The sequence below is a fragment of the Apis laboriosa genome, unplaced genomic scaffold (assembly GCF_014066325.1).
Source record: "Apis laboriosa isolate Shangri-la unplaced genomic scaffold, ASM1406632v1 scaffold42_cov153, whole genome shotgun sequence".
In the NCBI taxonomy this organism is placed as follows: domain Eukaryota; kingdom Metazoa; phylum Arthropoda; class Insecta; order Hymenoptera; family Apidae; genus Apis; species Apis laboriosa.
In genome coordinates this window covers 2,284,998-2,299,949 of record NW_025223257.1, presented here as the reverse complement: position 1 = coordinate 2,299,949, position 14,952 = coordinate 2,284,998, and the positions used below count along the sequence as shown (strand labels likewise).

The following is a 14,952-nucleotide window of genomic DNA, read 5'->3' as shown; positions in this document are numbered from 1 at the left end:
AATTTCTTTCATTTTCTCTTTCATTCTTTTTTTTTCTTCTTTTTTTTCATTCTTTCTTTCACTCGTTAATCTCGATCGGAATTTTTGTCGAACGACAAATGTGGAAGTGTTCATACTGCGTACATACGTTATATATATATATATATATAATTTTTTTTTTATATATATATCATTATTTTTATATATGTATACTATATACACAAAATGTGTTTCCGTGTATCGTATGTCCTATATGTATGTGTACGTCTGTATGTGTATGTGTAACGTGTGCATACCTGTATTCGTTTCACCAAATAGACTCTAATAAAACGTATAAACACGTCAACCTAGCGCGGCGATCATCAACGCGCCATCGAAAATCGAAAACTTTCAATCGTGTGTACGATAATTGATTATCTGATTCCCAACCCATCGCCACGCATCTTTATTCGATTCGTTTTCTATTTTCTTTTCTTTTTCTTTTTCTTTTTCTTTTTTTTTTCTCTCTTTGTTTCTCTCATCATTCACGCGAAATCGTGAAATTTTTTTCGAATCTCGCGACAAACGCGCCACGAAATTTCTATATAATAAATCTCTATATATATATATAATAATAAGAATTTAATCATGCGATCGATCCTAAGGTAATCGGCTAGAATGATTCTCGATCTTTATATTCTTTTTATCCTCTCTCTCACACCATTTCTCCCTAAATCGAAGCAACTATCGCTTTGTTTCCGTCGGCCGAATCGAAATAATTCTACGCGAAAAATTTCTTGTTTCTCTTTTCCGATTTTCTTCTCTCTTTCTTCTTTTCTCTTTTCCGATCTCGTTAATCGTCCAAATCGTCTATTTATCGTCTATTATCTAATTTGATGAGCGAACATCTCGTGGCGTTTCTTTTTTTTTTTTTTTTTTTTTTTTAACAAAGACCCGATGCCGATTCACGAGCATTTCTCTTATAAATCATCGATCTTAAAAAATCTTGTGATTCTCGTGGGGGTGGGTATAGGGGCCCAGGAGGAGTCAGCGCAAAAAATTAAGGCCCCAGGGCTCTTTTTTCCTCTCATTCTTTTTTTTTTTTTTCCCTCACACTCGTATGTAATATAATCTTAATACCTCTCTTATCACTCTCTCTCTCTGATTCTGTATATAATTTTCTTTGGTTTGTTCTCTGTGTACATACTCATCTCGTTGAGCTGGCTCCGCGAATGGGGGATTTATCCTGTGCGTACCTTCATCGACAAGGACATTCGATTATCAACCCGCCCATCGTTTTACGGAATTCCTGTTGGAAAAAATTTTCTCGTGAAAGTTTTCGTTGGCCACCATCCACCATCACCATTCTCTCTCTCTCTCTCTCTCTCTTTCTCTCTCTTTCACACAACAACTCAACTCACAAAACTCTGCATAAACTGATCTAAAGAAAATTCTGTAAAACGAGGGGGAACGGAATAAAGCCATTTTACTCGATCTCTTTCTAGAACAGGATGTGTCTACGATGTGTCTACGAGTATATAATATAATATAGAAACGATATAATTACGAAATCAATCAAGGTTTCTTTTCTTTTAATCGAGATTAAACCATTAAGAAAATAGAATCTACATATGTGTGTGTATACATGTTTGTGTGTGTGCGTGTGTCTGCCACTATAGACACGTTACTTTGTTACGATTTGATACGCCATATATCTTGCATATCATTGGAAAAAAAAAAAAAGAAAAAAAAAGAAATCACGCTAATTCACGTTAATTATCGGTTTCAGAGAAAGCTCCGCGTATAAATCGACAAATCGCAACAGTGGAAAAAAAGATAGATCTGGTGGAAAACAAGTGGGGCAAGCGTGCACGCGTATCGCTAATTGTCTCAACAATCCAACAAAATAGGAACGAAAGCAAGAACAATGGAAACTTGAACGAAACTTCTTCTACCAACTTTCTCCACTACGATACGATAAGAAAGTAAAAATAAGATACGATATCTCTACGGTAGCGTACACGCTTAATCTCGGTTAACGAATGGCGTTCAACGATGCGGTGTATCTATCTATTGTACGTACATAATAAGAACTACTCTCGAGATCCGATATTATCCGAGAGAAACGTAAAGAACGTAAATAACAAAATTGATTATTAAAGAAGAAATATTCTGCGTAATAAAGTACATACGTGCAACAAACGCACGCTGAATACAAATCGTGAACGAAAGGGCGATATAATATCTATGATCAAATCGTGGGATTTAAATTACGAACAACAAGGAAGGGTTTAACTAACTACCATTGTAAATAGCGATTCGAACGAAATGAACCATCTGAACGGGTAGCAGACAGGAAAGAAACCCCACTAACAGACCAGAGCGGCAAATATTATTATTATTATTGTTATTATTTTTCTTTTTTTTCTTTTTTTTTTTTTTTTTGCTCGTTTTCTTCGCTACGGTAGCGTAAAAAGCACGTTTTTCGTACGTTCAGTAGCGTACCAGGTGGCGTACCCCACTAAAGAGCAGTGGTGCGCAGGTGGGGACAGCGCTGTAGCGACAGGCCCCGGGGCCCCAGCTCCTAAATGGCGTTCAATGCGCGCGGGTCTTGCTGCTGGCGACGCCTAGATGCGCTCCCGTAATCGACGCCACTGACGTACGATTCCTCCTCGTTGCCGTAGTCGTGTTCACCACGATCGCCCCGATCACGATCCATCCTCTCCAGCCTCGACTTCCGGCTCCCCTCGCTCACGTGTCCACCGCTGTGTCCTGCATTTTATTTCGTTATTTCATCATCGTCAATTTTGGGACAATTCTCGTTTGGAGAATTGGATTGTTCAGACGAGGGATGTCCCAGACGGGGCTTGAATTTTTGTAACCTTTAAGAATCCTTCTTAATCTGGACTTTTGTCAAATCCACATTAGGGAGGGATTTACTCGTAGTGTTACAGAAATTAAGCTGATCACAACCCTTGTTGTCAATACCACTTTTACACTTGGAATATCTTTTGAATTTTCTTATCGAAAATTGTAAAAATTGAATTCGATTGAATTTTTCTCTGAAGTATTGACATACAGGGTTCAATTAAGTGGGTAAAAATTCGAAAGGATAGAGAGAAAATGAATTTTTCTTCGCAATATTGAATTTTCAAAAGATGAATTGGAACAATATTCCTTTCGAATTTTCGAAATCAAACTCGACGGAAAAAAATAAAGCAACACTGGTGTCGAGTTCGATATCGATCAATATCACTCAAAAGCTAGATTACGATTACACACAAGAAAACCAGTGTTATTTTGAAATTAAGCTGATTGTCACAGTATTTTGTAGAAGTACAAGTTAATCCATCTATGAATATTTAAATACACCGTAACGACATCGTAACTCACACAATGCATGCAAGCTAGCTATGCAAAAAGAGGGATAAATTGGGTAAAAAAAAGAAAAACGAGAGGGGCAAAAAAGACACGGTTGTTGCAAAGACTCCGACGTTCAAACGGATTATCATTGCGCTACGAGCGCGAGCATCGACAATGTGGACGAGTTAAAACCTCGATTTGCAAGTTCTCCTTCACAGACTTGCTTCGACTGAAAAAAAAAATGCTCTTTTAAGGTAAAATTTCAATTAACATTAAATTAAGAGAAAGAAAAAAAATGAAAAAAAAAAAAAAAAAAAAAAAGAATAGAACAAAGGGAGAGCATAAAAACAAGCCAATGACCAAAAAAGAAGATCCATCCATGATTCGCTCAGGAATTCCTCTTCGAAGTAATCACGTGTGTAATTCTATCCAAAAGTGTAATAATATAATCCTCTCGATTCCCATAAATCTCGTTAATGCTTCTCGTTAGACTATTCTATATGTCAACCCTAATTCTATGTGAGAGGGGTTGGTGAAAGGGTTTTTTTGCGAGACAACCAAAAACAAAAGGGTGGAAAATAAAAACGAACAAACAACAGAACTGAAAGAGGGGGAGGGGAAAAAAAAGAAAAAAAAGAAAGAAAGTCTCTAGTTAAAATTAGAATTTGCAACGACAGGAATCATCAATTCAAACAACAAGAAATTGTCTCAACGAGAGATGGTGTCGAAATACGACAAAAATAAAATAAAATAAAATAAAATAAAAAAAAAAAAAAAAGATATGAAGAAGTGAGGAACATTCGAGGTGAGAATGAAATAGTAACGAAATGTAACCAATGGATTAATCGAAAATCAAATCCTTCTCTTTGGACAAGAGAGACAGGGTGTGGGATCCGGGTATCAAACCCGGTCTCAAACCCTTCCTGTACTTACTACGCGGCCTCATTTAAGGAGGTTTCCCTATAAACACAGTCTCTAATTCTCTCAAACGTCATCCTAATCCCCTTTCTTTTCTAGAATCGGGGGGGAGGGGGGATGGACGACAGACTGTACAATTGGTCGGCCGATCTATCGCCGTAAAATCTCATCTCCTTGATGAGGAGGAAGTGTGGAAGAGCGTCGGTCGTTCTAGGCCCGACCGTCGTCGTGCGTGCGAGCGTTCTTTTAGCTCGACTCTTTGGGCCTGTTCTCATCACCGTAGGACAACTGGCCCTGTTTTCGGATGACTCCCGTGGCAGCCACCGCCTCCACGGCTTTTACACGTAAACAAAGAGAACATCGGAGTCAGAGCTGATTGCCGATCGTACTTTCGCTGATATTTTTTTTTTTTTTCATTTTCCTTTTTCTTTCGTTCTTTTCTTACTTTTTTTTTTTTATCTTTATCTATTTATTTCTCTTTTCATCTCGTTTTAATTTCAATCTTAATTCTGCCCGGAAATGATGATAGTTTTTCAATGTGGAATAATCTCTCTTTTCGTGTATCGTCGTCGTTTGTTCGTCGAGGATTGTTGAGATTCGTCGAGAACGGGGAAGAGAATTTTTTACGAATGAAAAACGAAAGAAAAAAAGACGAAAAAGTATGCGGAGTGGTGCGATTTTTTACGTGATGTGTTAGTTAATTCTTGCGTAGCATGAACACACGCGTGGATTTAACGTGATCGATCCTTCGATCATGGCGTCGCAAAAATTCGAAACGAAGATTTTGCTCATCGTCATCTCGTTCTTTCTCTTATCTTTCTTTTTTTTTTTTTCGATTGACAGTTCTTTGTTTTTTAATAAAACATTTATGTAATGTTCACGAGGTTCAAATTCAAAATCTTTAGAAACTATATACGATAAGATCTCTCCGAGACGATCGAAGAATATCCAAGAATTTTTTACCACTCCAGTTGAGGAGATACGAAAATACACGACTCCGTGAAACGTGTTAACTTCATTCACGAAACTGTCGAGAAGATTTAAGTCGTTTCCCCTCTTCGCGAGCCCTTTATCCGCGACAAGGATAAACTCGACGTCGCTCGTTCACGCGACGTATCTCTTAATGAATATTAATGATCGAACAGATGTCACGGGTAAATCCACTCGTGTCGGGATAGTAGACAGAGCGCAGCGTGCACGAGGTAAGCTGCACAACTAGAATATAATAAACGATCGTGGAAATGAGGGTGAACGTGGCGAGAGAGAGAGAGAGAGAGAGAGAGAGAGAGAGAGAGAGAGAGAGAGAGAGNAAGTAAAAGAGAAAGAGAGAGAGAGAGAGAGAGAGAGATCGTCTTAGAAGGGATGATCGTATCTTTGATAGAGCGCATAAGGAAAGAGAGAAGAATGAAGAAAAGAAAACAAGATGAAAACATGATTGAAACTAACGAGAACGAACGCGCCATTGTCTTGCAGTGGTTGGTACAAGTTTCCCGATCCATATATCATCGCTGAAAAAAAATTCAATAGTAAAAGGTGTCTTGCGTGCGAAACGTATTTTCTTTCACCGTGATATCTTTCATTTTCCTTCCTCAAAGTTTCGTTCAAAGACTGCTAGTTTCTTCTCCTTGTCTGTCTGTCATCATCGTGCTGAGTATGGAAATATCCCTATTCAAACCAGCGTTGTTCGTCAAACGTTGTGATCAACGTTTTAATGTTAATGTTTCTTTTAGAAAGATGATATTGAAAAATTGCCACTTTTTTTCTTTTTCGAACAGCGCTGATTTAAAATAGAAGAAAGAAAAGAGAGAGAGAGAAAAAAAAAAGAGATAGAGAGCAGGGTATTTACAACGAGAACGAGAGACATAATTTCTCGCGCGTCATTCAAACGCTGTAGCGTGCACAGTAAGAGAGTAAGAAATACGTGCAGCGTAACATCGAAAGTATCGTAATAATTTACAAGGCTTCGAGTACAGGTTGCGTCCAGCGACTAGCAGTCTTCCCAATAAGAATAATTCTACATTCTAACACGAATCCATGCAAACGACTACGTGCAGCTAATGATACAAGTTACACTACAGACGTGTTTCATTACTAGCTTCGAATGTCGCCAGTGTTTCATTCTCGAGGATCGAAGGATCGTCGAGAAACGTCGAGAAAACGGGAAGGACGCGTGTTTTTCTTTTTCTTTTCTTTTTCAAAAGAATTTCCTATACAGACGTTTCGAAAATAACTTCACCTCGATTTTCCTTTCTTTTCCATTTTTATCTTTTTTCTTTTCTACCTTTTTCTTAAGCGAGTAACGGAACACAGGCTGCGCGACAGTTGAACTCGTAGAAAAGACAAGAAAAAAAAAAAAAAAAAGAAAGAAGAAGGAACGCGGGTGTACAATGTTGCGCTCGAGGAAAAGGTTGGGTTACCTCTTGGCTCGTGGCCGTAGTAACTCTCATGATGGCCACCTGAAGAGGCAAGAAGAAAGTGTCGAGTGTTAGTTGACGGAATTGGGGCTCGTTAGAGTTTTCAAGTGAGCTAGAAACCTCGACCTAGCCATCCAGGGCTAGAAGGGGTTAGGATGGTATCGGTAGGATTTAAAGTGGTGGTGGACGAGAATAATGAGATGATGATATGTCGCGATTATAGATAACTCGTATCGTTGAATCACACGATATGATGATACATATAGTATAGGACATCTGGATTTATTCTTTTCGTCAATTCGTATGTCGAATCGAGATCGATACGTAACACGCAATATATCTTCCTTTGAAAAAATGAAATCAATTATCGAGACGTGTGAATCGATTTTAAATACAAATACTCTACCACCTGATGATCGATATCAACCCTAACCGGACCATTCTCCGCGATAATGAAACTCACGTAGAATATTTGTACTTGGAAACATTCGGCTACGAATTCGGGGGAGGCGACGAACTCGAACGATTCTTCTCACGGGCCAAGAATGTCATCCAACTTGTCTATCATCTTCGATCGAAAAATGAGAATCGAGAAGCGACGTTCAAAATGACGAAACTAGAATTTCATTTTTACAACAGTTTTCATATTTTACAACAGTATTGTACGAAGCGGACAAACAGGCAATACGACAAGCCCAGTAGAATCTAAAGACTCGAGTCTTCTCCATTCTCCTTTAATTCTACTGCCTTTACTGCCCTCGGCATCGATCGAGGATAACAGCCTCCCTACAGCCTCCCTACGGCCCCAAAAATAAAAATTTGAACCACAAATTAACGAAAAATTGACGAACAACAACAAAAAGTATAAAAATCGAATTGTCAAGACGATGATGGGGCTTTGGAGGGAGAAAGTAAGGAGGTAGGCGGCCAGTTCGTCACCCCAAGGCTACGAGATAATGTATACGATCCCCGACGATAACGTATACGACCATAATCGAGCACAATCGCGTCGAGATGAACGTGGTACCTGATGTGACGCGGGGTGTGAGCACGTCGACCGGTGCATCCGGTGCAGGAATAGGACGTGGGACGGCCGGGATCACTTGGGGATGCGTGGCCCTCCAATATGCTTCCAGGTACTCTGCCACGTGCTCGCAAGCCTCCTCCAACTGATTCTCGTCCAGGATCACGTCGAACATCTCGGGCGGGCACTGGGCCAGCTTCTCGGCGGCCACCATCTGCACGTTCAGGTGTCTGATCTGCGACTTCCCCCGCGACTTGATCAACCTCTGGAGCACTTTGGGCGAGGAGATCTTCAGGTAGACGATCGTCGGCGCCAGACTGGTCTTCGCCAATTGAGACGGGTGATTGATCGTGTCGCAGTCCAACACTACCAACTGGATGATAGGGAATTGTTTCAAGAGGGTGATTACTTTCTCTTTCCAGGGAGTGAGATGGAAGGGGTTGAAAAAGCGTACCTGAAGGGTTCTGGCGAGCTCGAAAATCCTCTCGATCTCGGCCTGAACCTCGGCCAAACAGCTGCTCCTGCTCGTGGATCGTTCCATGATCGCTCGTTTCGTTGGATTGTTGAGTAACGATCTCTTTGCCAATGAAATGTCCGCCATTACCCTAGTGATAATTATTCTGAAAATGCGTGGACGATTAGAAACGATTTTACTCTTGTAATGGTGGAAAGAAGGAAGGAAGATGTACGTACCTGCCTCGGAACCTGTGCTTCAAGTAATCGAACAACGCCTTCTGCATCATATCCGTGACCTGATAACCCTTCAACGATGGACCGACCAGCACGACAGGCCTCATGGATGGTACAACGTCGTAAGGTGTGGTCGTTTCCTGAAATCGTGACGGGGGAATGAGCGCAGACCGATCGAGAGGAGGTCCTGCACGCCAGGATCAGCCCCAAGATAGTCTCTCACTTACGTAGGACTTCGTGAGCACGGAATGCAACATTGAAAACATTGAAAACAGTTAATGGCCATGTCGATACGAGACATACGACCTATCCTCCTGCACGGCCAAAGACCTTTCCTCTTCTCATATTCATCATCATCATCATCATCATCATCATCATCATTATCGTCATCGTCATCGTTATCCAAAGGCACTTTGGCCAAGCAGTGTGTTCGATAAACTACCGATCATACCTAAGCTATCAACGATCTCCTGCGTACTAAAGTAATCGTAATCTAAAAAGCTAATTCTATCTACATTCTCCTCATTGACGAATCATTTTCAACGCAAATGTAAATTGTGTTTTCTCTCGTTATCGAATCGTCATGGACGAGATCGTCGTCGTCTTTCCAACGATGGTAAAAAAAAAAAAAAAAAAAAGATTGATATTACACTCGATATTATCCGATCGATGCTAGAAATCTTTACTCACATCGATCACACTTGAATAAAGAGGAACATTTATCGTGTTCACGGAGCAGCCAGCTGATAAACGCGTGGAAACTGATGGTGGAAATTATTAGATAAACTCTTCTGCTGAGAGTTGTACGCGCGAGTCTGAATGCTCGATGATGTTACGATCTCTGTCCTTTCTTACTTTCCTCTTCTTCTTCCTCGTTCGACGAATATCACAACGGATGCACAAAGAGAGAGAGAGAGAGAGAGAGAGGTTTCGCAGTATCATACACACAGTCGCATACTCACAGAAATAAATCTGCTAGTCCTCGCGTGGTCCACGATATTTTCTAGCACCGACAGATAAATTTAGACACGTAAGCCTCGTCCACGTCATCAAGTTTTATCACATCGCACACGACCAAATCTTTGCCAAATCGACGAAAAATTTTGATCGGTATTCGTCCAATTATTATACTTGTTGGTCTATCGAAGGACGAACGTTTCGTGAAAACGTTGGACGAGACTTGAGATCTAGTATGGCACTTTCGATGATTATCGTATACTAGATATCCAAATGGGAATCGATCACGATGTCGAGTGTATGTGTGTACACATAAAAAAAAATAAAAAATAAAGAAAAAAAGGAGTGGTCACAGACATCGCGATTCGACTGTCGAAATCGTTTACCGGCTTCTTGAAGAAGTTCTTCCTTTTCTCCTTGGCCGGTGGTGTGGTCAACGTTGCCTTACCGCCCCGCACGCTGTCGCTGTCGTCACCTGTCGAGAAAGAAAGAATCGCTCGAATTAATCGTGGAAACGATTGCATCCTTGGTCGTTATCGTGCATCGTTAAATGTCCCTCTTTCTCTCAAGGAAAATTATGTTATGTGAGAAGCGGTTGAATTGCGTACTAAGAACCTAAGGATTCTAATTAATTCGAATATATGCTCTCGATTGATATGCTCGGAGAGATCGTGGAAAGCGACTAATAATGAGAGTTCATTTACAGCTGAGAATAGTAATAATGTACATATGGTGGAGAGTATAGAGCTCGTGTAGAGAGCGGTGATTGCCGATGGGTTGGATCGATTTTCGTTCGAATCTGACTGAATTGTGAGGTGGAGCGAACACTGCCACTAATGTCAAGCGTGTGATCGTTGACTTGTGGGTGCTGCGTGGATCATTGATCACTAACGGATTGCCGATCAATTTTTATAAAATGTTTCCCAAAGATTTGTCAATAATTCTTATAAGAAAAGAAGAAAGTCAGGATTCAGCTAGCATCTTATCAAAGTTTTCAATGATCAACGCAACGCGAGTCAAAACTTCCTATAATCTAATTCGCAAAACTCGATCATTTCTAGTCGAGGATCCACCTCGATAACTAAAAAAAAAAAAAAAAAAAAAAAAAAAAAAAAAANNNAAAAAAAAAAAAAAAAAAGAAAGAAAGGGAAAAACGAGCAAAGAAGAATGGTGAAAGGTAAGAAAGAAGCTCGCGACAGAGATGCGTGTGGAAAGAAACGAAAACTAATAGAGTGTATTTGTATTTGTTCAGATACTTAGGGCCAACTCTTTCGGGAGATTTTTTTTTTTAATATTCGTATCTTTCTTTCCCCGTCATTTTCTTTTCTTTTTTATTCTCGGTCTCTCTTATGTTTTTCACTTTTTCTCTTTTCTCTTTCCTCTCGCTGTTTTTTTTTTTTTTTTTTTCTCGTTTTGCATATCTTTGCACGACCGAGGATCTCTCCCTCTCCGTCGTCTGTTTTCACTGTCGGATCATCGATCGGTCGAAGAGAATTCCCGTACAGGTACACCGGTGGTTTTCGAGGGGCGGAAAGAAAGAAGGACGTGCTAGGATACCTGGTGTAGGTGGTGTGGAACCACGTGAGGGCATACCACTCTCGCCAAGGTTCCCTGAAGACCCTCCACGCGCCGAGTAGAGACCCTTTGTACCACGTGCAGCGCTCGCCTGCTGCCTCAGGGCCTCCAACTTCACCGGGGATGGGATGAAACCGACGTCCGAGTTCTCTTTCACCAGCCTGCCTATCCACCAGTTGTTGTCGTACTTCTCCTGTACGCAGTTTCGTACGTAAGATTACTTTCCTCGCTCGTCAGATCTTTAGATTTTTATTATTAATTATATAAGATTATATTGCATTAATTAGAATTTTGTAAATCGTTATCGAGGATTTTTGAATTTCTAAAATATTGGAATATTTTACTAACAATAATTTTTATTATATCTTTTATAGAAGATTGATGCAAATCACCGAGAAGAAAATAGGAAAACAGGAAAACGTACCTTGATGTGCAGGAAGTCGCGAACCTCGAAGCTGACAGCCGAGCCATGGACCGGCGAATCATCGTCGACGGATCCGTCATAGCTCACATTGGTCCGCACTGCAAACGCTACCGGTTTCGTCTGAACAATTTACAAAAATTATCCTATTATTGGGAGTGATTTTGCAATTTTTTTTTTTCAGATTGAAAGAATGGGACGGATTGAAAGGACGGTGTGTGTAAAAAAAATTGTTCTTCGAGGAGTATAGACGGTAGAGTTTAGGGTGAGAAAGATAGTTTTATCGTTGGCATTATCGATTTTTTCTCTTATTGGGTCACGTCGCATAATCCATTATACCGTGGCGATACTCCGTGCAACTGCAATTTGAGCGTAAATGCCGATCAGATCATGGATGATCGGTACATTGTCAACGTACCACGTGACAAGCTGACGAGGAATAAAAGCGTAATAAACCGATAGGGTTGTCGCGATGCGCCTCGAAGGTCGTGGCTTAGTTAATCGATATTCGTTTATTGCTCGTTGGAATTCGACCGATCGGTGATGTGTAATACGTTTCGATGGCGTATTCTTCATAATTCAATTCGCACCGCTACGTTCGTTTCCTCGAAAATTAACACCGACGCAAAGATACCGAAGAGTACGAATAAAAGGATCGATTCGGAATGTTAATTTATTTCTAGAGAATTGGAAACGTTGGAAAATTTGGATTGCTTGGAATACGAACGAGAATTCGAAAATTCGAACGTTTGAATAGTCTTCTCCGATCTCTCAGCTCCCCTTTCGGTTTGAAATGTCATAAATCAACAGCCTAACCCAAGAGTTCGTCGACACAGAGGTGCGAGAGTATTGGCCAATCGTGCACGTAACACGGAGCCAAGAAAGAAGAGAACGATGCCACGGAAGCTTCGAAACAACGGTCGGATAATTGCCGACTTCTGACACGATCTGTCATGAAAGGGAGGGAGGATCTATAATTAGAGGGCAATAATATCACGGATGGCGATATAATGCATCTGCATCCATTGTCGAAAAACAAAGGATCACGCGTTAATTCGATTTCGTCCTCCACGATGAAATCTCATTAGTCTGGCGCGCTTATTCATTGACACGCTTCTCATTCCTTGGGGACAGAGAGAAGGAACACGATAGACGATGACGATGGAAAGTTGTTCGATCGATACGAAACGATTTACGAAAGGCTTGTGGAAAAACAAACTCGGGGGTGGAGAGAGAAGAAAGGAGAAAGTGAGGGATAGAGAGAGAGAGAGAGAGAGAGAGTGAGATGTGAAACTAGAACATGCGAAAGATCAATGACTTACCCTGGCTTTTTCAAGTTGATTGAGGGCCTGCCTCTCCTTCTCACGACGCAAGCTCTCTTTCTCCTCGTCCAGCGAGAGATCCGAGCTCGGCTGTGAGTAGTTCGAGTCTGCCGAGCCCTGAAAATACAAAACAAACTCGTTTAAATTGCGCCTCCAAGCGGCTCGCATTGTTGCGTTTATTCGGATCGTTATCGAATCGAATCGTTTCGAGTTCGATCGATATAACGTAATCGATATCTCTCCTTTTCGATATCTCTCCTAATGATACGTTTTTGATCTTTTCTTCTTGGAAGAAAACGTAACACTCGTGAATTCTTTTCCCGTCCTTTCCATTCCAATTTTATTTTATCGACATTATTTTCCGTTATTTATCATTGAAAATTAGAGTTGAGGTGAACGAAACGAATTCTTGGATGAATAATATTTTCCACGTGTTATATCGTTATATAACGATTCGTGAAATTTAAATGGAAATTGGAGATAATTTCACAAGCGAGAATTTCAAAGTGGCGAATTTCGTTTCTTTGTTACTCGACGATCCAAACGTTGGCGAGTACGATTCTGAGTGAGATTTTTCATCAAGCTCCCGAGAATTGTGTTCCTGAGAATTGCAAGGAGCCGTGATATTTTGCCCATCACGGAAACCTTGGAGAAGTACTCAAGGGTTTTGAGTGTCGGGGACCATTAGCTCAAAAAAGTTTCGCCTGTTCTGAAGCGACTGTCCTCCCTCTGAAGAGGCTACCTCTTTGCAAACATCTTAACGCGCTAGTTTGCGATGGTTTGTCGGTTCGAAATCGTTTTCCCTGCAAATAATAAATACGAATTTTGAACGCGCTCGTTTCGAAATTCAATCTGATGATTACTTTAATCTCCGATTCGTTCCAATTTCGCGCATCGCTTAAATTCGTATCGCGCGCGCGATTACGATTCGGAAAAAAATCGATCATCTCCAGCGAAATAAATAGCGAGCAAGTGAGTGAGCAACGGGGACACGGATGTGGATCGTATTCGATCGGACGATACATTTTTTTCGAAGAATCTTTTTGTCTCTATTATTTGGAATAATAGGATTAAATACGATGCGACGACGATGATGATACGAGTTTCAAATTGTCGTATCCTCGATATTTCTTGTATCCTCTTTCGAAATATTACGCGCCGTCGAAGACGCGATTCTTGCCTGCCAAGAATCTCCTCGAGAAGAGTAGAGATCCGTCAATCCGGGGGATTCGGGACGGATTCGAATGCTCTCCTTTTTTCTTTCCTCCCCTCTCGATTTCCCATCATTTCCATCGAACTACAGTCTCCACGTTTTCGAATCTCGATGTAGCGTATCCCCAAAATTAGGCGTCGCGAAATTTATGACACGTTAATAATAATTCACCGTGGCCCGTTGAGCGCAATTTCGAGCGAATAATCGTTGCGACGATTGGGCAAACGACGACGACGACCGAGAATTATCGACGACAAAAATTAGGATTCTATCTATATACGATACTACGCCGCAATTCGTTGCGTCACCACGCGAAACGTCCTGGCAAACGATTCAGGAGAACGTTACACGGTTAATCGCAACCACGGTTGGCGACAATGCGTGAGGCCTCGTCAAAAAAGGATGCTCGATTAATTCACCGTGCGAGGAATTGATTGGATCGATCGCGTCCCGATCCCCGATGGAAGACGATGGTGTCGATGCAGTGGCGTTCGTAGCGACGGGAAAGTAGAAAACGAGACACGTTGAAATTCTCTCTTCGTTGGGCGAATCGAGACTGAGAGAAAGAGAGAGAGAGAGAGAGAGAGACGCAATTTCTAACAGTTTTATCGATCCCGAGTTACGAGCGACATTGATGTATTGATCCACTTTTCAAAGTCAAAGCTTTTACCTGTAATTAGATACTTAATTAAATGCAAAGGATGCTCGGGTGTGTGTATATGTGTGTGTGTCGCGCCACTTGGACGGCCAGAATTTGCATTTCGACGGTGTTGCATTCGTCTGGTGTTGTACAAAGAGGTGTATACGAAACGATTCGTTGCTACTTCTCCATTTTCTCACCCTTAAAAATGAATTTTTTTTCCTTCTCTCTCTCTCTCTCTCTCTCTCTCTCTCTCTCTCTCTCTCTCTCTCTCTCTCTCTCTCTCTCTCTCTGTCGGGACGATGAATTCATTCGTTCGGGGCTTGTAACCATGCCAACGGCCTTTACTTAATCGTCTCTCTCTTCCTTTCTCTCTCTCTCTTTCTCTCTACCTGTTTCCCGTACGTGACTGTATAAACTCGTCTATGCGTGCCACCACGACCTTCTTCGACCCTCT

General features: G+C 41.1%; 1 protein-coding gene across 17 annotated transcripts in view; it reads right to left on the bottom strand.

Moving 5' to 3' along the window:
* Nucleotides 1-858: 858 nt before the first annotated feature.
* Nucleotides 859-14,952, bottom strand: part of LOC122716163 (voltage-dependent L-type calcium channel subunit beta-2) — a 74,594-nt gene continuing 60,500 nt past the window's right edge. For 6 of the 17 annotated variants that reach the window (XM_043938994.1, XM_043939000.1, XM_043939003.1 and 3 more), the window contains 9 exons: nt 12,643-12,759; nt 11,324-11,443; nt 10,882-11,092; nt 9,711-9,799; nt 8,595-8,600; nt 8,371-8,507; nt 8,132-8,297; nt 7,681-8,050; nt 859-2,730 (listed from right to left, as the gene is read on the bottom strand). In XM_043938994.1, coding sequence (XP_043794929.1) covers nt 2,543-2,730; nt 7,681-8,050; nt 8,132-8,297; nt 8,371-8,507; nt 8,595-8,600; nt 9,711-9,799; nt 10,882-11,092; nt 11,324-11,443; nt 12,643-12,759 — 1,404 coding nt within the window. In that variant the 3' untranslated portion in view covers nt 859-2,542. Of the gene's footprint in view, nt 2,731-4,254; nt 4,575-5,624; nt 6,696-7,680; nt 8,051-8,131; nt 8,298-8,370; nt 8,508-8,594; nt 8,601-9,710; nt 9,800-10,881; nt 11,093-11,323; nt 11,444-12,642; nt 12,760-14,952 lie in introns of those variants that run through there. The other 11 variants (XM_043938995.1, XM_043939001.1, XM_043939005.1 and 8 more) reach the window with 7 other exon arrangements.